The sequence below is a fragment of the Tamandua tetradactyla genome, chromosome 11 (assembly GCF_023851605.1).
Source record: "Tamandua tetradactyla isolate mTamTet1 chromosome 11, mTamTet1.pri, whole genome shotgun sequence".
In the NCBI taxonomy this organism is placed as follows: domain Eukaryota; kingdom Metazoa; phylum Chordata; class Mammalia; order Pilosa; family Myrmecophagidae; genus Tamandua; species Tamandua tetradactyla.
Genome location: NC_135337.1, coordinates 78,837,342 through 78,857,877, shown reverse-complemented (window position 1 = coordinate 78,857,877; position 20,536 = coordinate 78,837,342). Strand labels below are relative to the sequence as shown.

At 57.7% G+C, this 20,536-nt stretch overlaps 1 protein-coding gene across 7 annotated transcripts in view; it reads right to left on the bottom strand.

The window, feature by feature from the left end:
- Positions 1-20,536, bottom strand: part of PIP5K1C (phosphatidylinositol-4-phosphate 5-kinase type 1 gamma) — an 81,060-nt gene that overhangs the window by 937 nt on the left and 59,587 nt on the right. For 4 of the 7 annotated variants that reach the window (XM_077121164.1, XM_077121162.1, XM_077121169.1 and 1 more), the window contains 11 exons: positions 19,096-19,395; positions 17,556-17,761; positions 15,361-15,444; positions 13,419-13,467; positions 12,329-12,413; positions 10,670-10,831; positions 7,734-7,872; positions 7,617-7,649; positions 6,268-6,372; positions 3,286-3,385; positions 1,788-1,865 (listed from right to left, as the gene is read on the bottom strand). In XM_077121164.1, coding sequence (XP_076977279.1) covers positions 1,788-1,865; positions 3,286-3,385; positions 6,268-6,372; positions 7,617-7,649; positions 7,734-7,872; positions 10,670-10,831; positions 12,329-12,413; positions 13,419-13,467; positions 15,361-15,444; positions 17,556-17,761; positions 19,096-19,395 — 1,341 coding nt within the window. Of the gene's footprint in view, positions 1-1,787; positions 1,866-3,285; positions 3,386-6,267; positions 6,373-7,616; positions 7,650-7,733; positions 7,873-8,374; positions 10,050-10,669; positions 10,832-12,328; positions 12,414-13,418; positions 13,468-15,360; positions 15,445-17,555; positions 17,762-19,095; positions 19,396-20,536 lie in introns of those variants that run through there. The other 3 variants (XM_077121166.1, XM_077121163.1, XM_077121168.1) reach the window with 2 other exon arrangements.

Below are 20,536 nucleotides of genomic sequence, written 5' to 3'. Positions count from 1 at the left end.
TACCCACCCCCTAGCTGCCTGGAAGATTCCCAGGACTTGCACATGTGGCCGGCGGCCCCTCCCCGGGAGGAGGTGGGATGGGCAGTCCTGCCCCCAACAGGGCCACCTGGGTTTGGTCAGGTCAGGGCAGTAGAGAGCGCCTGGCCCATCTTGCACCCCCCTTTCTCCTGGGGCCTTGGTGGCCCCTGGTGCAGACCACCTGCAGCATTCTCCCCACAGACTCCTGCTGGGGAGACCCCTACCCGCCGCCCCGAGGCGTCCCACGGCCTGTCCGATGACCCAGCACGCCACCCCAAAGCTGGCCTGGTCCGCCCAGCACCGCCGTCGCTGCCTCCTACCCCTGGACCTGCCGGGACCCCTGGTACGGAGCCCTCCACACACACACACACGCCCTGCGGCTCCCACTTGGTGGGACCCTCCCTTGGCCGTGGCCGCCCCTGGTGCCCAGGAGGGCTTCCTGGCCCTGGCCTGGTGCCCCTGCTCTGCTGTCGCCCCTGGGGGACAGGAAGCGCCTGAGGGCCCTGCTACGTCCTGCGGGAGCCCGCGGGGAGGCGCACAGCGGGTCACCTGGGTCCTTTCACTCTCCCCGGAGCAAAGACAAAACAACCGGCCTGTCCTCCAGGGGGAGGGACAGGGGGGTCCCTCAGTCGTGAGCGGGTAGCAGGAACCAGAGCCCCGCGTGGGTTCCGTTAAATTGCGCCCACGAGGCCTTTTGACCTGGCCCCTCCCACCACACACTCGCTTCTGCTCCCCTCTCGGCTCCCCACATGTGGTACCTGCAGGCCCCTGGTGCCCTCGGACCCCCTAGCCCCCCAACGCCTGGAGGCGGCTGGGAATGTGCGGCCTTTGGGGAGCCCGTCGCCCCTGGGTGCTCACTGGGGGTGACGTCCCCTGCGGCCTGGCTAGGAGGGTCTGGGACCAAGCAGAGGGTTTCACATCTTGGGGCCCAGCTCGGGGATGCGCCAAGAGGGGTGCCGATGGGGCAAGGGCTGGCGGCCTGCGAGGGGCTGCACCTGGGGAGCACACGTCTCGGTTGGGCCTCCACACGCCCACCTCACCACAACGGGTGCAAGCACGGATGATGCTCCCAGAACCGGGGTTGAGAGGTTCCCGGGCACGCCGGGGTCCGTTCGGGAAGATGGGGACCTGGATTTTATCTGGGCCGTGCACTCGAGGCCACGTCACTGCTCATGAGTGGGGCATACACCTAGGGGATCCCCTGCAGCAGGAGCAGGTGCCCCTCTGGGAAACCGAGGAGGGCTGTGGGAAGGGGGGCCAGGAGTCGGGGAAGCCCCTGCAGCTGGCCACATGCCATAGGGTTACCAACCTGGGGGGAGGTGACATCAGCGCTGAGTGACACCATCGGGAGGTGACAATCGTGTGAGTGATACAGTCATAGGGAGCTCCTTCTGTAGGGGTGTCTGTTGGGTGACACCATCGTTAGGGTGACACCACTGGGGAGACACTGTCGTTACTGACACATGTATATGTATAGAAGATTGTCAGACTGACAGAGAGACACCACTGGGGTGGCACTAGTGTGGATGACTGTCGTGGGTGATAACATCGGGAAGTGACACTTCTTTAGGTGACTGTGGGGGTGACACCGTTGTGGGGGTGACGCTATGTGGGGGCTGCCGCCCAGGAAGGCTTGCAGCACAGCACCCTGCAGGGATGAGCTTGACCGGCATCAGCTACGGTCATCATACTTCCCCAAGTCCTTTCAGAGACAAAGAGGTGGCCGGGGTGGGGCCTGGGTGCCCTGCGAGGCCGCTGTGGTCACTTACAGTCCCCGAGGAGCTCAGCGTCACGGCCCGCAGTCGGCGATGGCGGGGAGAGTAAATCCAGTACCTCCCCTCCGTGAACTGGACAGCGGCCGGGGGGGCAGGGGCGGGAGGAGGAAGGAAACAGAGGACAGAGGATGAGGTCGCGGGAAATAGACAGGCGGGAGGTGGCGGGAGGCAGGCGCTGGGGGGCAGGGGGTGGTGGCAGCAGCGAGGAGGTGACGGCCAAAGCGGGAGGGGTGGGACTGCGGCCTGCTCCCAGCCCCAGGGAGGGGTGCAGACACACTCAACAGCATGCAGCCCCGCGTGGGCCCCGTCGATGGCAGCACTGGACGCACAAATCAAACCTCGGGAACAGGGAGATGGCGGAGTGGGGACAGGCTCATGCCCCTGCACTGCATGTTCAGGGCAGGGGAGGGCACTGTGACGCCGACAGGCACTTCCCGGGAGCCAGAGCACCTGAGCTCCGTTGTCCCTGCTTGTACCAGGGGAGACAGGGAGGCGACGGTGTTGGTGCCAAAGGTGCAATGGCCATGGGCAGGGCAGGTGCCCCAATGAGGGAGGAGGTCAGGGCGAGGGCTGGCCCCCAGCCCGGCTGCCCCTAGAGACGAGAACGGACGGAACAGGAATAGGACGGCGGCTGGGCAGCAGCCCTGGCTCTCCCCATTGTGACCAACGCCGTGTCGCCCCCAAGCGGGGCCATCCAGGGCACCGAGGTCCCCCGGATCCTGTGGAAGGCGCGACGGGGAGAGATGACCTCCAGCTCTGGGGGTCAGGCCCTGCCCTACTCACACAGACCTGGACTCTTCTGGAAACATCTGTCCCTCCTTGGCCCAGGGCACAGGTCCTGCCCCCACCAAACTAGCCTTTGGGAGGGCTATGGGAAGGCCTCTGCCTTCTGAGAGGACGGAGCCCACTGCCACTCTGTGCCCACCCCTGACACAGAAGACTCTACCACTTCCATCCCTTGCCAGTGGCAGAACTCCAGCCACCCATTGGCCTGTGCCTGAGCTTCCCCACGGGGTGTGGGGGCAGGACGCAGGGTGGCGCGGCGGGGCAGGGCTTGGCTGGCGGCCAGGCCGGGGGCCTGAGGCTGAGGAGGCAGCCGCAGGTTCCGGGCCTTGGGTGGTCTGGCCTGGGTGGTGCCGGCAGGTGGCTCCCACCCCATGGTGTTTGAACAAGAGACAGAAAGAGAATGTGAGTGTGCAGGAGAGTGCGAGTACATGAGTATGCACAAGTACACAAGTGTAGGTGTGAGTGCACGTGTGTGTGAGCATGCTCTGTGTGTACCTGTGAGTGCATGTACCTGAGGCAAGTGTGTACTGGTGTGTGTGTACCCATATGTACCTGCGTATGTGTGTGTGTGTGTGCCCATGTGCACCTGTGTGCTGGGTGAGCACACGTGCACCTGTGTACTGCGTGTGTGAGTGCGTGTGCCACGTGAGAGCGGTTGTGTTTGTGCCTGTGTGCATGGGTATGGGGGCCGACCCCAGGGACTTACAAAGTAGATGTCCGTGGCAGGTGCGTCGTCCTCATCTGAGGCCTGGCTGGCGGTTTCCACCTCGCTGGTGGCCGAGGCACAGGCCGTGGAAGCCTCCGCCCTGGTATCACAGGGGAGACATGCGAGTCCTGGGGCGGGGCCCTGGCAGCACCCCATCCCACCCCCACCCCCGGGAGCCTCCCTCAAGATCCACAGTGCGGGGCTCACTCTCAAACCTACTCAGAGAGTCATCACTGAACAAAAGTCCCGGGAAACCCGGCTACATGCCATGAGTCCCAATATAACAAGGAAACAAATCCCCCAAATACCACCCTTGACCCATGGGATGACCTGCCAACCCCTCATAGCTCAGACTTCAACCTGTGGGCTCACCCTGGCTTCGCCACCCACTTGCTGGGCAACCCTGGGCAGCCACTTTCTTTACTGAGCCTCGGTTTCCCTCATCCATGAAATTGGGGAGCAGGGTGTCTCCCTGCTCTGGGGTGGAAACCAAGATCTGCTTCTGGCTGGTTCTCGCTGAGCCTTTCGCCTGCTCCTGGTTCAAAGACCTTGGTATGAATGGCCCACCACCCCCATTGGGCCTGAGGAGGGGTGCCGCTGCCCACCACGGGGGGAGGGCCGGACTTGAGGCCACGTGGCCTCCAGGGCACACAGTTTGGGGTCAGAGGCAAAGCCGAGGGCATGTGATTTCCACCCCACAAATAAAACGACCAGTTCTGAGACGACAGAGCACCTGGAACTGTGAAATCCCCTCCTGGGTGCATGGAACCAAGGGTTTTCTCTGGTCAGGCTTGAGGTTACATGGTTTCATTTTGTTTTGCTTTTGGGGATGATGGCCTGAAATTTGACACTGCCAAGGTTTGACAGCACAAAAGCTGACAGTGACAGAAACAAGTGCATGCACCTAGGTGTGGAAAATGAAGTCTTAATGGTGAAAAGCAGGTTGGGAATGCATGATGTCAGGGCTCGGCTCAGTTCTTTTAAAACAGAATGGAGGGTCTAAAAAGTTCAGAAAGCAAAAATTATTAGAACGATGAGCAGAAAAGAAGTATAATAGGGTATCAGTGGCTGAGAGAGTTCAAATGGAGTTGAGAGGCTACTCTGGAGGTCACTCTTATGCAAGCTGCATTAGACATTGCTACCCATCATAGCTTACCAACCCCCAACCAAAACCATTCCTGCCAATTCCAAAAAACACCTAGGGCGTTATCTAAGATTCTACAAAGGTCTTTGCACTAGGGTAACTTTCCAGAAACCTGCAACCTCCAGATGGTCTTCGGACCAGATAAGTCCTGAAATGCAGAGGGCCCAGCCTCTCCAGAACATCAGCTAGTTCCATCCCCCATCCCACATTATCAACAGCTCTTCCAATGTGAAAAAGTTAGAAGGGCATTACCCAAATACCCCTAAAGAGTGGGAAAAAGATCAAAGATGATGGTGGAGTTATACAGAGAAGGTAGGGTTTAAGAAACGGGTTGATTGCTGAATCATTATATTGATATTTCTTTTAGTATCCAGTGTCTTAGAGCAGCTAGAAGTAAAAACCTAAACTGGTGGAATCGTAGCCCATACCAAACTCTGAAATCTATTCTGCAACTAATTGTGCTGTGCTTTGAAATTTTTTGCTTTTTTGTATATATGTTATTTTTCACAAAAAAGAAAAAAATACATTTCTTCTAGCCTCCAATGTTTTGGAGCAGCTAGAAGGAAAAATCTGAAATAGTGGAATGGTAACCCATAACAAACTCTGAAATCAGTTCTCTATCTACTTGCTGAGGTGTACTTTGAAAATCATTGCTTATTCTTTCTTTTCTTTGTATATATGATATATTTAACAATAAAAGACATTTAAAAATTATTAGAAAGATGAGAAGAATTTGGTAATGATGGAATTATAGCATTAGAACAGAAAAAAGCAAGTAAGTACATAAAGTAACTGAATGACAATAGACAATAAATTGTATGGCACAAGGTGATAAAGAAACTTTCATCCCTTGAGGGAGACGTACATTTTGTACATATGTCCGTAGGATGTTTTTTAAAATGGATCATGTACTTGATGTACTTCAAAAAAAAAAAGGAAGAAAGCATAGCTATCACAGGCTGCCTTCTTCAAATCAACTTAAAATGAGGAAGAAGTATACGAAAAAGGGGAACAAAAAAAAATCCTAAAATTCCTGGAAGTTGAGCATTCCTCCTAAATAACCACTAGCTCAGGGTCTCCCATCTCGGCATGGCTGACATGGGAGCCGGACCGTTCTCTGGGGTGGGCATGTCTTGGGCACTGGGAGGGTGTTGCGCAGTGTTGATGCCAGGAGCGCCCTCCTCCCCGGTTATGACACCCACACATGAATCAAATGTCAAGGTTCAATGTCCCCAAGGGTGGGGGGCAAAGTCAACCCACATTGGTTGAGAACCAGCACCTTAGAGCAAAGAGGAAATTGAAGTGAAAATTGCAAACTACCTATAAGCCAGTGAAAAAAAGAACTAGCTCATGTTAAAACCTACAGGATGCAGCCAAAGCAGTCCTGAGAGGAAAATGCGTAGCCTCAAACACCTTTGTTAGTAAAGGAAGAAAAAAGAAAAGGAACGAACTTAAGCACTCAACCGATGGTCCCCAGTCAACTGGCTGTTGGGTCTGGCCACGAGACTGCGCAGTGACTGCTGGGATTTGAGCGGGAACTGTGTGTAGAAATTCTGAGGTCCTTCAAAGATAGAGGCCACCCCCTCCCCTTTCCCCTTCACTCTGGCAGACACAGTGGATGCAGGGCAAGGATGGGGTATGGAGGCACCAGAGCAGCCCTGAGCTGTAAGTGTGAAATCAGCGCCCACTCCTTTGCTGGTTGGAGAAAGGATGAGATGTGGGTTCGAGTGCCCAGCCATGGCTTCCCTTTCTGAGCCGCGATGGCCCATCTGGGGAAACGGGGATGAGGGCAGGGACCAAGTGGGTGCACCAGCTCAACACGGGCCCCCGAGACTCACCCTGTGTCCTCCTCCTTGGGGACCGTGATCTCCACGCTGCACGTGGGCTCCACCTGCACTGTGATCTGCTGCAGGTCCTCCTCCGCATGGGCCTCCTCCTGGGGCCTGCGGCGAGGGGAGTGGGCCTCAGTTTCCCTCCTCGCCCTACACTCCCGAGGAGGGTCCATCTCTTGAACTCCAGGCCTGGGGCCTATTTCCTGCCCCGGAGGGTGGTCTGAGCTTCTGGACACCACCCTGATCAGCAAGTCCTGTCTGAGCTTCTCCAGCTTGGACCCGCCCCCTCTGGCTGTCACCCCCAACCTGAGGGCTGCTGGGGGCAGGGACTGTCCCCTGGGTCTTTCTATGACTCGAGTGCCCAGCCCGGGCCCAGGAAAGCCAGACACACGTCTGCTTAGTGGCAAAAGTGGGGAGAGAGCCAGGCGCACAGGACCCTCCGTTTGTGTCAGAACAAAAGGTCAGTGGTTTGCCAAACCCCAACCAACACCATTTCTGCCAACTGTAAAAAATATCTAGGGCTCTATCTGAGATTCTACAAAGGTTCCATGCACTCTGATTACTTTACAGAAACCTACAACTCTCAGTTGTGTTCCTAGGTCAGATAAATTCTGAAACCTAGAGAGGCTTTTCCAGAACAGCAGCCAATTTGATCCCCCTATCCCATATTAGTGACATCCCTTTCCAACATGAAGAAGTTAGAATGGGGAGAGCCCCAATACCCCTAAAGAGTGGGAGAAAGATCAAACGAGAAAGGGGAATTATATCAGAGAAGTTAAAGATTTAAGAAACAAACATGACTGCTGAAAATTATACTGATACTTAGTCTCCAGTGTCTTGGAACAGATAGAAGGAAAAACCTAAAATTGTGGAACTATAACCTATACCAAATTCTGAAATCTGTTCTATAACTACTCAGTATAACGTACTTTGAAATTTACTGTTTTTTTGCATATATGTTGTATTTCACAATAAAAAATGTTTCAAAAAAATGAAAGGGAAAAGAAGCACGTGTGCATATTTGCTTGTAAATGGCTCAAATAACTCGTTAAAGAGACAGAAAGCGCGGCCCAGGGCTGCTCCCGGGGCGGCGGGTGTGGGAGGGGGCACCGCGCCAGTTTCCCTTTTGAAGCTCTGAAATTTTGAACATCACGGGGGCCTGGCCCTGTTAGAAATGAACTTAATGGAAACGGCTACGGAACGGAGAGGCCACGGGAGGGTGTCTTCTGGGCCCGGGCAGAACAGAAAGGCAGAGTGCCATGCTGAGCTCCTGTGCGGGGCCACATCTGTCCCCAGGAAAGGCGGGTCACAGAGGAGAGGGGCACTGGAGCGGGAGGGCAGGGGAAGTGTCTCACCGGCCATCCTGTCCCGACGACTGTGTGCGCCGCCTGTAAGAGGGATGGAAACCGGTGACCCGGAGTGCGTGGCCGTGCCCACACCCCTCGCCCCTGCCCCTGTGCCCTGGCCCTCACCTGTACCGCGGCTGCTCCGACGTCTCCGAGGGGGAGCGCTCGGGGATGGACAGTGATGTGGAGGACAGCGTCGTGGCGATGGAGGCGGTGGTGGCCTCCTCAAAGGAAGGGGGCGTGCAGGGCAGGAGGTCGGGCCGGCCTGCAGGGGAGAGGGAGTCAGCACCGCGCAGAGCCACTGGGTCGCCACGCCTACCCTGCCACGGGCCCATCTTGGGGCCATCCTACATGATGTCTCTGCTGCTCCCCCACCCTACCACTGCCCTCTTGCCTGGACACTGCCCCCCAGTGCCTGTCGTCCTGCCTGGACACTGACTCCCAGTGCCTGTCCTCCCCACCTGGACACTGCCCCCCCCCCCCCCCGCCTGTCCTCCCTCCTGGACCCTGCCCCCCACTGCCTGTCCTCCCTCCTGGACCCTGCCCCCCCCCTCGCCTGTCCTCCCTCCTGGACACTGCCCCCCAGTGCCTGTCCTCCCTCCTGGACACTGCCCCCTAGTGCCTGTCCTCCCTCCTGGACACTGCCCCCCAGTGCCTGTCCTCCCTCCTGGACACTGCCCCCTAGTGCCTGTCCTCCCTCCTGGACACTGCCCCCCAGTGCCTGTCCTCCCTCCTGGACCCTGCCCCCCCCCTCGCCTGTCCTCCCTCCTGGACACTGCCCCCCAGTGCCTGTCCTCCCTCCTGGACACTGCCCCCTAGTGCCTGTCCTCCCTCCTGGACACTGCCCCCCCAGTGCCTACTCCTCCCGCCTGGACGCTGCCCCCAGTGCCTGTCCTCCCTCCTGGACACTGCCCCCAGTGCCTGCCTTCCCCACCTGGACATTGTGCCCCTCCCTAAATACTGTAACCGAGAAAAGAGGATTTAGGGGATGGGGACTATGATTACTGAGTCATTTATGTAAACACTGTTTCCTGCTTTCTGGTACACTACAGTAGACAGAAGGAACAACCTGAAGTCTCTGAACAATAACCGCACTGCCTGGATCACTGCTGCTGGCTGCACAGCCTTTATCTTGTGCCTTGGTGATTGTAAACAGCTGGTGACTGACCCTCACTTGTACCCATTTCATCTGGTTTTCCCACTTTGGAGTCTTGTGGTCACTAAACACAGCCCCTAATATTTATTAATGCAGGGCCCTGGGTCAGCCTAGAACTGACCCATGCCAAATTCAAAGGTAACTTGATAAATGAAACTGGATCTAACTAAAACGGGCCTGCCTGCCATGTGTGATAATCTACAAGTGCCCTATACCTCATCATAACACGAAAAATCGCACCTATCATCATATGAAGGCCACCGTTTTCTTATACACGTTCTGGGACTAGGCATGTGATCAGTCTGCGCACGTGCAATAATTAGATCACCTCGAATTACGTCACCTGGGGCCACTGTGCTCATTATCCTAAAACCTGCCCATCTTTAGATACTATAAAACTCTCAGAGTTACTGTAGTTAGTGAAGTCAGATTTGGGGCTGGTAGGCCATCTGATTTCCTGTTTTGCAACTAGCAATAAACTCTTTCTCTTTGAAACCCGTGTGTCTCAGGAATTGGTCATTTGAGTACATTGTACAGAGAACCCATCGTCTATTGTTTGGTAATAGTACCTGCCCTCCAGCCCGGCCACTGCCCCTCCGCCCCATTGGTACCTGCCCTCCACTTGCTACCCAACACTCCTTTCTCCCCATAAGGCTTTTAAAAAGGCAAAAAAAGATTGAATCCACCCCTCCTTAAACAAAAGCTTCTAGTAAGTTCCAGCATCCTAACTAAAGCAATAGGCTGAGCCCCCAATCTTGGTGTTTGTACAAGATACTTAATCCTGCAAAGGACAGGCTAAGCCTACTTAAAATTAGGCCTAAGAGTCACCCCCAAGAGAACCTCTTCTGTTGCTCAGATGTGGCCTCTCTCTCTCAGCCAACACAACAAGCAAACTCACCGTCCTCCCCCTCTCTACGTGGGACATGACTCCCAGGGGTGTGGACCTTCCTGGCAGTATGGCACAGAAATCCTAGAATGAGCTGGGACTCAGTGTCAAGGGATTGAGAAAACTTTCTCGACCAAAAGGGGGAAGAGCGAAATGAGACAAAATAAACTGTCAATGGCTGAGAGAGTCCAAACAGAGTCGAGAAGTTATCCTGGAGGTTATTCTTACGCATTAAGTAGAATCACCTTTTTAGTTAAGGTGTAATGGAGAGGCTGGAGGGAAATGCCTGAAAATGTAGAGCTGTGTTCCAGTAGCCATGCTTCTTGAAGATGACTGTATAATGATTTAGCTTTCACAAGGTGACTGATTGTGAAAACCTTGTGTCTGACGCTTCTTTTATCTACCTTATCGACAGACGAGTAAAACATATGGATTAAAAATAAATAAATGGGGGAACAAATGCTAAAATAAATTTAGTAGATTGGAAAAAAAAATTAAATAAATAAATAAAGTCCTGCGTCCTCAAAATAACATCCACACCCCTGCCCCGTGGCTCAGCAGGCCCTATGCAACCCACCCACCTGTCCTCCCAAACTCCCACTTGTTCCCTCATCCCCTCCTTGCACCCTCGGACTGGCCAGGCTCCCCCTGCCCCAGGGCCTTTGCATTCCGGGGGAGGGGCCTTCAGGACGAGGCCACCCCATGATGTACCTCACCCTACCCTGCACGGGAGGCTTCCCCACACCTCCATGAGGGGTCCTCTCCCAGGACAGTACCCTCCAAGCTGAGCTCCCACTGCAGTGCATTGACCATGGGCCCAGTCCCAGCTGCTCTACCCCTTGCCAGGCTTCTGTGGCTCCCGGGTAGGGGAGACACGCCAGGGCCTTTGGGATACACAAGGGCACCCCTGCCCAGCCCAGTTTCGGGGGTCTCCCGTGAGCCCTTGCCTCCCATCCAGCACTTCCCGTGACCCCGCCTTTCCCCCACCCCATGGCCGCCTCTCCCAGCAGCCCCCCTCACCTTCATCCTCTAGTGTGGGGTAGCTGCGGGCTCCCCGCAGGTCGTACTGGGCGTCCTCCCGCTCGCTGGGGATCTGGCTAGCCGAGAAGGCAGCCGTGGGCCCCAGGGGCTTGACAGCCAGCAAGGCGCTGCGCCCCTTCTTGGACGGTGATGACTTCAGGGCTGTGAGGAAGGGCGTCAGGGACACAGGTGGTCAGTTCCTGGTCCACGCCCTACCCTCCTGTCCTTCTGTCCCCACCTACCTGCCTCCCTGGGGCCCCACCCACCTTTCTGAGCCCCCGGTCATTCTTCTGAGTCTCGTGGCCCCACCCTGTCTGTCACCTGGTTCCATCCCATTCTTCAAGGCAAGGCTTCTCAAAGGTAAAAGCCTCAGCTCTGGGTTCAAACCCAGGTTCTGCCACGCAAGGTGCTGGGTTGGGGGCCGGGCACCCCGTCCTGATACCGACAGTGGGAGGAGATGCCTGGGGATCCTGCCCTATCCTGCCCCCCTGGCCCCCTGGGGAAAGCTGTGGTCTCCATGGCTGGCCTCAGTCCCTTTGGAACACAGCTCAGGGGGGCCAGGGGCTTCGGTTGTAACAGCGAGTAATGGATGACCCCTCGGGGCAGGCCTGGCCCATTTAAATGCCTGATTCCAGCCCAGTGTCAGCCCTCCTGGCTGCCCCTGCTCCCAGGTGGCCTGGCACAGCTCCTGGCAAACAGTAGGCGCTTGCCTTGGGGGGAGCCACAGAGTCACCAAAGGTGGGTGAAGGCCCCTGGTGGCCACGGGGAAGGTTCTGGGCAGTGCTGTGCTGGCAAACATCTAACTGCCAGCTCCCTGGGACAAAGGCCTCGACTGGAGGTGTGTGCACATCTCCGTGGGTTAAAGGTTGCCACCGCGCTTGATTACCAGTGGCTGACATGGGACTGGGAAAAGGTGCACCTCGCTGGCTTTTTCAAAGCATGCTCACCCACAGACACCGAGTGAGCACCGGCTGTATGCCCAGTGCCAGGACCCCGCCCGTAGGAGTGTGTCTGTGGCAGGTGAGGGTGGGCGGGTGGGTGAAAATTGACGTACAAGGAAGAGCCTTCTGGTGGCATGTGGTACACAGCTCCCAAATCTGACTCCAGGTTCTAAAGTATCGCATGAGGGGAAGTCAAGGCCAGAGCAGACATGGAACCTTCCAAAGCCCCCCACAGGGGCACTGGCAGAGGGGCTGAAACCCCAGGTCTCTGACTTCTCTGGCAACTGTCTGCCCCGTGACCATCCTGCTGCCTCCCTGTAATGATGGATGCATGATGTGTAACTTCGGGCCCTGCAGGTGATGCTGGTGGTGCTGTGCGAACCCCCTACCTCGACCACTTCATGCAGAGAAGGAAACCGAGGCACAGAGAGAGGTGACACTTGGTCAAGGTCACACAGTCAGGATGACATTGGGCTGAGATTCCAACCCAGACAGCATGGCCCAAAGAGCGTGCTTGTCACCTACTGGGGGCAAAACCCCCGACAACCCCCCTGTGGGGGTGAAATCCCCAAGGCCCAAAGGCAAAGACTTGGTGGGACTGACAGCCGCTGGACAGTGAGCCACTTTGTCCCCCATGCTCAGCCTCCCTGCCCCCTTCTTCCTAGACACCAAAACCCCACCCCTCCCCCCACCGCCAGATGGGGCTAGGACAACTTACAGGAGTTCTTCCGGAAAACCGTGTTGCTCATGAACTTGAAAAAGCGCTCGGCATAGAAGCTGGGGCGGTGGACGGAGACCGTATCCTAGGAAGAGAAGGTGGTGGAAAGTGCTGGAGACCAAAAGGTGAGCAGTGGATAGGGGGAGTACTATGCAGCTAGCAAAAAAGGCAAGGCTGTGTTTCGCCTTAGGGCAGGAAAAAGCCTGGGACATACCCCTGTGTGTCAGCGGCAGGGGCGGGGGCTGCCTTCCGTGCACAAAGGGGAAGAGATGGTACATGCATGAGGGCTTTCCAGAAGGGTTCCAAAAAATAGACTGCTTCTGGGGACAGGGACAGGGTGGAAGAGAATGGGGTGGGAGGGCGATTCATTTGTTACAAACCCCAGTTGTGTTTTTCAACTTTTGAACCATGTGAGTAGAATCATTATCCAAGAAGTAAATGAGTAAGTAAGTATTAAAATAAAGAAACCAGGGAGATCCTTGGGAACAGGGCTTAGCCAATTAGGGACCCCTGCCTGGTTGTAAAGAAAGTTCTATTGGCACCCAGCCGTGCCGGGTCACTAGCAGTATGCCTGTGCTTGCTTCTGTGCCCTAACGGCAGAGCTGGTAAGTTGTGGTAAAGACCACCTGGCCGGCGGGTGGAAGCTGGAGTTCCTTGGTGCCAGATGGGTTGGGATGTCTCCGGGGTCCCTATCTGGGTGACCCCAGGCAAGCACAGCCCCTCTCTGGGCCTCGTGTCCTCACTAGCACAAGAGGGAGACTGCACGGCAGGTGGCCCTTCAGAAACGCTGAGCTCCTAAGGTGGGGACTCCCGACCGTCCCTAGGACCCAGCATCCAGCCTCCTCAGCCTCTAAGGCAGGGCATTTCACCCTCGGAGCTGCTGACATGGGCCTGGGTCCTTCTCTGGGGCGGGGACCACCCTGGGTACTGGAGAGGGTTGAGCATCCCTGGGCTCCTGCCACCTGATGCCAGCAGCTCCCCGGCCCCACCGTTGTGACAGCCTCAATTGTCGCCACACAGTGCCTGCTGTCCCTAGGGGGACGTGTGACGAAAAGGCCCTGGGACACAGGAGTCAGTAGCAGCCGCTCACCCCATCATGGACGAGAGCCTTCCAAGTGTGCTCGAGCTTCTTAATGAACCTGCAGAAAGAAAGGACACCGGAAAATCAGCCAGGGCCAGGCCAGGGGCTCACTGCCAGGGTTGATTCTGCCCCCAGGGGACATGTGGCAATGTTTGGGGACATCTATGGTTATCACAACTGGGGGTGCTACTGGCATTGAGTGGGGGCAGCTCAGGGAGGCAACTGAACACCCTGTACAACTCAGGACAGCTCCACCCCAGAGAATGATCTGGCCCCAATGCCAGCCATGCCGAGAGGGAGAGACCCCATCTTAGGGAGACTGGGGTGCCCCTGCTGCTCAGCCAGAGGCCACACTTTCCTCTTTCCTATGCCCCCACATCCTGCTCAGCCCCCAGATGGGGACAAATAGCCTGATGTCGTGCCTTCTCTCTGCTGGGCTAGCACAGGTTACTATGATCACTGGCCAGGTCCCTCCATTCCAGCTGCAGCTGCGGAGAACACTGCCTCCTCCAGGCAGACTTCCTGGACACCCCACCCCCACCCCGATCTGGGGGTGGGAGCGTTCAATTGCCTCTTACAGCCCACCTGCCCTGTGGGACAGGCTCCTGGCTTATTACTTTTTAAAAGCTGCCTAATTTCATTCAGAAACCAGAGGGAGCTCCCTGCAGGAGACAGATCACCTGTCAGATGGAAGAAAAGAGGCCACGAAATATCAGCAGGAGGCTGAGCATGAGTCCATCTCTGCATTTAAAAAAAGATCCACCCTGAGACCTGAGGAAAAATCATCTGAGGCCAAAGGGTAACATTCTTCCCTGGGGATAAGACTGGGATGGGAAATGGAGACTTCCATGGTTACAAACCAGCCTTCCATAACAACTGTATTTATCAAGAGCACATCTCACCCTGATGATAAAAAACTAAACAACTTTTTTAAAACACTCATTATCAGAAGCTTGCAGGGCACAGGGCACAAATAACGCCATTACCCGTGGCTCCAACGTTGATCAGTAACTGCCAAAAGCTGTTCCTTCTAGATCTTTCCGGGTACGCTGCTCAGGCTCAAGACCACCTGGCACATGTGAGTCTGAAACCCCCTGTCACATGACGGTGGGTCGTGAGTTTTTTTCCAAGCTGGAAAAGCCGTCCAAGGCTGTCACGCTTTTGCAGCCAGGTGAGCAGGCTGGGGGTAGGGTGTCCCCTGCTCCTTTCCCTGTTTTGTCCTAACTCTTGGCACAGAGTAGGCGCTCGCAGATGCAGCTGAGCTCAGGAGCAGCTGACTGCCAGCCCCTCCTGCTCCACTGACTTTCTGGCCTTGGCCCTGGCAGTAGCTGCTGCCATCGGGGGCCTCTGCGTGTACATCGGGGACTGCGGTTTCTCTCGGGAGGATCCCAGAAGGGGATTCACCGGGACGGGGGAGACAGGCCTCCCTGCCAGGCTTGTGATAAAGGCAGCAAAGAGGCCGGTCTGGGTTGAACCGTGCCCCTCAAAAAGCCAGGCCAGAGTCCTGACCTGAGGTCCGTGACATGGGGCCTTATCTGTAGAGAGGTTTGTGGCAGATGGTGCCAGTGCCCTATACCAGGGTAGGACGGGCCCTTAACCCAATGTGACTAGAGTCCTTGTAAGAAGGGGAAGTCTGGCTACAGCAGAGAGACAGACAGAGGGGAGGAGGTCACGCCAGCAGCCACAAGCGAGGTGGGTAGCGGATTCCTTCCCACGGGTTTCAGAGAGAGCCAGGCCCACTGACATCTTGATTTTGGGCTTCTGGCCCCCAGAACTGGGAGACTATCGATTTCTCACTTGTCTGCAGGTCTTTGTTATAGCAGTCTGGGGAAAGAGAGGCAGGTGTTTTCTGGAAGGTTAAGGAAGGCCTGAAAGCAGGAAGCCGGTGGCCAGGTGACTGGGGGAGCTGTGGAAACAAAGGGTCTCGGGCAGGGCGGGTCCAGGCACCCACCTGTAGGACTGGAGGATGTCGATGATTCCGATGTGGAGCAGGAGGCGTTCCCCTCGGCCGTTCACGGCAGGGATCCCGCCCATCCTGGGGGAGAGGGCACCGGTCAGCACCCCACGGGGATGGGCAGGAATGGGGAGAGCAGGCTGCTGGGGGATCAGCCTGCACATGGCCCACGAAGAGGCTGACCCAGAGCCCTGCCCCGTTCTCAGGGTCCCGGGCTGGTTCCAGAACTTTGAGAACATGGGGAGCTGGGGCTGGCGTGGGGGGCTCCCGCCGGGGGCAGGAGAAACCTGGAATCCAGGGGTCCCAATAGCCTCTGGGGGCTCCATACAGCTCCCAATATAGAATAGCCTTGCGATGCCCAGAAAGGGTCCCAGCACTGAGGACCCCAACCTGGGGAAAGCTGCAGGCAGGTGGGGGGTGCTGAGGGCCCTGCCTCCCAGGCCTGGGCACGCACACACGTCTACACCCCCACACGGAGATTCTTATACACACGTGTCCTCGCACACGCTCCAGCAGGGAGGGGCTTTTGGGGGCCAATGGGGTCATTAACCACATTACTCAGCTCTTAGGTCCCAGCCCCAAGTTAGTGGGGTCACACACTACAGCAGCTGCCCAGGAGCCTCTGCTCTGCCGTGCCGGCAACAGGCCTCACTGCATGCCATGCTCTGCTGCGCTCACCTGCTCCCCTGGCCTCTCCCTGCCGTGCCCTGTGCAGACCCTACAAACGCCAGGATGGAGTGAGAACAAGGTGGGGGCCCTGGCCTCTGTGTGCTGTGTCCCTTAATGCCCACCCCCGAACCTGGAGCCCTGGGCCAAGTCCCCTGTGTCCTCCGGAGTGAGTGTCCAATGCGGGCATGGCCCACCCCCAGCTGCTGTGCTTCCTGGGAAGTACCCACTCTCTCTGAGCCTTCATTTCCTCATCTGAAAAAAGAGGGTGACGCAATCCTCCTGTCTCAGGAGGGCTGAACAGGTCAGGCAGGGAGGCTCCAGCCCTGCACCCGACCATCGGGGGCTGCTGTAGTGAGGGTAATGACCTTGACACTGTCTATGGCCCTGGATCTCACCTTGGGGGGTTTTGCCTTCAGGGGACACTGAGCCATGTCTGGGGACATTTGTGGCTGTCACAACTTGGAAGGAGACTGCTGCTGACATGGGGTGGGTGGAGCCTAGGGACGCCGATCACTCCCCTCCAGCACCCAGGACGCCCCCACCCCAGAGAATGATGGGCTCCGAATGTCAGCTGTGCCGAGGGGGAGACCCTGAGTCTGTCTCCCTGACTGAACCCCGAGTCCCCAAAGGGTGGGACCCTAGGCAGGGCTGATTTATCTCTGCCTCTCTGGAGTCAGCAGAGGTTAAGGCTCAACCAACATCAGCCTCTCTCAAGCCCTGTTCATCAGTGTCTCTTGTGGTAACTGCCTCTTATTTCTGTGGATGCAGGATTCTCAGCTCCGCCCCACCCTGGGCTACTAAGTCAGCTGCATCTCAGCCCTGTGTTTCCTCTCGGCATCTTTAAGGTTCTGCTTCCTGGCCTGCGAGGAGGTGATGCTCCCCATCTCCTCCTTGTGCCTGGCTGCCGGGCCCTGAGGACAGCTGTGGGGCAAGGGGCGAGGGGGGGTGTGCACCAGGGCTCAGGGAGGTTTCTGGAATCTGCCATGGTCTCCTACTCCATCCACTTCTGCACCAGCCCCCTTCTACCCATTTTCCATGTGGGCAAGGGAGAAAGATAAGCCACAAAGGTAGACCGGGGCTTCCTGAGAGACCCCCAGAACCTGCCCAGGGGAGGGGGTGGGCAGGAGAATGGATGATGTGGCTCAGAGAGTAGGGGTAGGTCTGGAAAGACCCCTGAGCCCTGACAGGTACGTGGTCCGCTTCAGTGGCCCCACCCCCACGTCTCGATAGCCCCACCTGAAAGGATCGATGGCCCCACCTACCCAGTCTGGGCAAGCCTGTGTTCCATCTGGACGGCCGAGCCCCCACCCGTTGCCTTCCCCCAACCCAAGCACCCACATGTCATCTGTCCAGATAACCCCACCCCTGCCCAGGGTCCTCCACCTGGAGAGTACCCAATACCTCCATGGCCCCGCCCCCTTCCAGATAGCCCCGCCCCGATGCATCGATGGCCCCGCCCACCCAGGCCCCCAGCACCCAGACCCGGCCCCCACCCCTTGCCCTCCTGCAGCCCAGGCACCCACGTGTCGTCCGTGTCGATGGCCTCGCCGCGCGCCGCGCCGCCCTGGATGGACTCCATGGCGGTGGAGTAGAGTGCCTTCTGGCCCAGGGGCCGCTTCTCGTCGGCCGTGCTCTGGGCGCCCTGCGCCTGCCGCTCGCGCTCGTACTGGTCGATGCTGTGTACCCCTAGCAGCAGGCTGTAGTCCATGATCTTGAAGCTTTCCAGCACCTGGTGGCAGGCGGGAGGGTCAGGGCCAGGACCGCCCCTTCCCCACGCCCCGCCCTCTGATCACGGCCACGCCCACCAGGACCTGGCCGGGCGCACAGCAACCGGTGCCGGACAGACTTGAGGAGAGCACACTGCGGGAACCAGCCGGGGGCGCCCTGTGGGGAAGCCAGGCCAGCACCCCTGCGGGGTTACCCCACAGTGCCGATCCCGGGTCAGGGCGCGGAAGTTTCCTTCCCAACAGGGTGTTCTGATGGTAGCCCCCAGTCCTTCCAGAACACACTCCTGTGTGGAGGTGCACCCCAAGGTGGGTGGATGCCCCAGGGAACTCCCAAGACCCCCCGAAGTACGCCCTATATGATGCACCTGGGAAGCTTTCTGGGGGGGTGTTTCTTGAGTTCTCAAAGGGGTCAGGGGGTTGGGACCGTGGGCTCAGGGGGCCAGTGGGGTGGAAGAGGCAGCCCACCAGGTGGGAGCTGCAGGCTGGGGACCACCTCGCTGAGCCCCCTTTTGCTCCTCGCAGAAGTGGGGGTGAGGGAGATCTTTTGGGCCCCGGGGGTTAAGGGGGCTTAGCCAGGGTCTCGGAGGGCAGGCTGGCTGAGATCCCCGGGAGGTCAGACTCTACCCCCCACCCCACAACTCTCTGTAGGGCTGGGCTAGATAACTGTCCCATTCAGCAGATGGGGAAACTGAGGCACTGAGGGGGAGGTATTGGGCTTGGGACCACTCAGCTGGATGTGGCAAAGCTGGGCTGGACATCCCAGGCTGCCTGGTGCCAGGCTCTGGGGCTGTCACCACAGCACTAGGACTTGGTGGCGTGCAGTGGGCAGAGGCAGGGCCAACCTGTTCTGCCCTCATCACGGACGTGAACAGCTTGTGCAGCAGTTGCTTTTTAGGGACACCACACCCCTTGTTCAATTCTGGGCCATGGAAGGCATTGGGACTGCCCTGCCCTGGGTTATGGGTTTTCATTGCCAGTTGAATCTATGCTAGGACAGCCGGGCAGCTGGGAGGCCTGGTGCTGTGGTCATAGCTTGGGCTTGTGGTGGTGGTGGCAGGGTTGCTGTGATCTGGGGGTGCTGCTCAGAACGGTGACATCCCCCTCCACAGGCCTGTGCAACCTCAAGGCACAGATAAGCAGCCTCTGCGAGTGCTGCGCCACACAGAGGTGGGGCCAGGCCTCAAGCTTGTCATTTCCCCCAAACTCCCTACCTGCCCCCTTCCCCAGCAGAGCCCACCCATCCAAGCCCCTGGCACCAGGCCCCAAATCCCAGCTGGGCAGGACTTCCCCGAGGCCGTGGGCCAGGGGTCCTCTTTGGCTGCAGGCTCCTCCTCACCAGGCAGTCCCGCTGCAGGGTCTTGACGAGGGCGGTGAAGGTGTCGGCATCGAGCATGAGCCCCTCGGGCATGTCCTGCATGAAGTCCAGGTCCTTGTAGGTGGGGATGCTCTTTTCTTTCTCCTTCTTGCTGGCCCGCCGCTTGTACGTGGAGCCCTTGAGGTCGAACTTGAGGTGCATCTTGACCACGCGGGGCAGGATGTTGTTCATGACCACGACGCGGATGTTCTTACCCCCTGACTGCACGCAGTACAGCCCGTAAAACTTGGGCAGCAGCGTCCGGGGGTTCTGGTTGAGGTTCTAGGGGTGGGAGAGGGAGGGAGGCTCAGTTGGGGGCCTTGTGTGCTCCCCTCCGCTGCATTCTGTGGGTCTCCCCATCTGACAGACGCTAAGCCCCAGGGGAGACGGTTACAGTCCTTCCAGAAGCTTCCAGCCTCCCTGATGCTCCCTCAGACTCGACTGTGACCACCCCACTGAGGCCATGCATGGACGTGTTATGTGACCTTTGCAGTGGTTTTAGACTGTCAGCTGCCGGCCCCCAAGGGCAGGGTTGTGGCCCTGTCCCCCCATCCCGTGTCATTCAGGTGGGCTCCTGGCACGCGGCAGGTGCTGGCCAGCGAATGACAAGGCAACAGTGCTTCCTGCCCGTGGACCCTGGGGGCACCTGGGCCCATTCAATACAGAACCCCACAGGAAGCTCCCAAGAGGAGTTCTGCTGTCTTTCCACCAGATCAGACTCCCCAGGAGCAATGGCCGGTCCCGGGGGTGGGATGGGGATGGGGGGAGCTGAGGGGGTGGAAGGGCAGGCCCAGGACCAGGGATCAGCAAACCAGGTCCCAGATCCAATCTCACTGCCTGCCTTTGAATACTCACAGACTGAGAATGGTTTTTACAAGAAAAAAAAAAAAAGTTGGAAAAAATAAATCAGAACATCTTTTGTGGCATGTGAAACGGATGGAATTCAAATGTCGGTGTGTCCATAAATACAGTCCTTCTGGAACACTGCACGCCCGTTCATGAGTGCGTCGCCACCCAGGCTTTGCCACTGCAGAGCACGGCTGTGTCACCGAGCCCGCCTGGCCTGCCGGGCTCAGCATATGTAGGACCTGGTTGGAAACTGTATGGTCCTGACCCAGGGAAACCAGGAGTCCCACCTAAGCATCAGTCACAGCAGATGTAGGACACCCCAAGGGAGAAACGAGTCACCACAGAGCTGCTCAGAGGGGAGCTCGCCAGGCTCAGCAGGGTGAGAGGCCACTCTCCAAGCGGAGCAGGTGGCCTGTTCTTGGAGGCTCCCGCCTGCTCCCCCAACCCATCCGTGCCCTTTGTCGGGGTGAATCACAGCACAGAAGGGGGCATGGCAGCCGGTCTTTGGGGAGTGCCAGTTGGCAGCTTCTCCAGCTCCCCCAGGCCTCTGAGTCACCACCTGGCCACTTGGCTC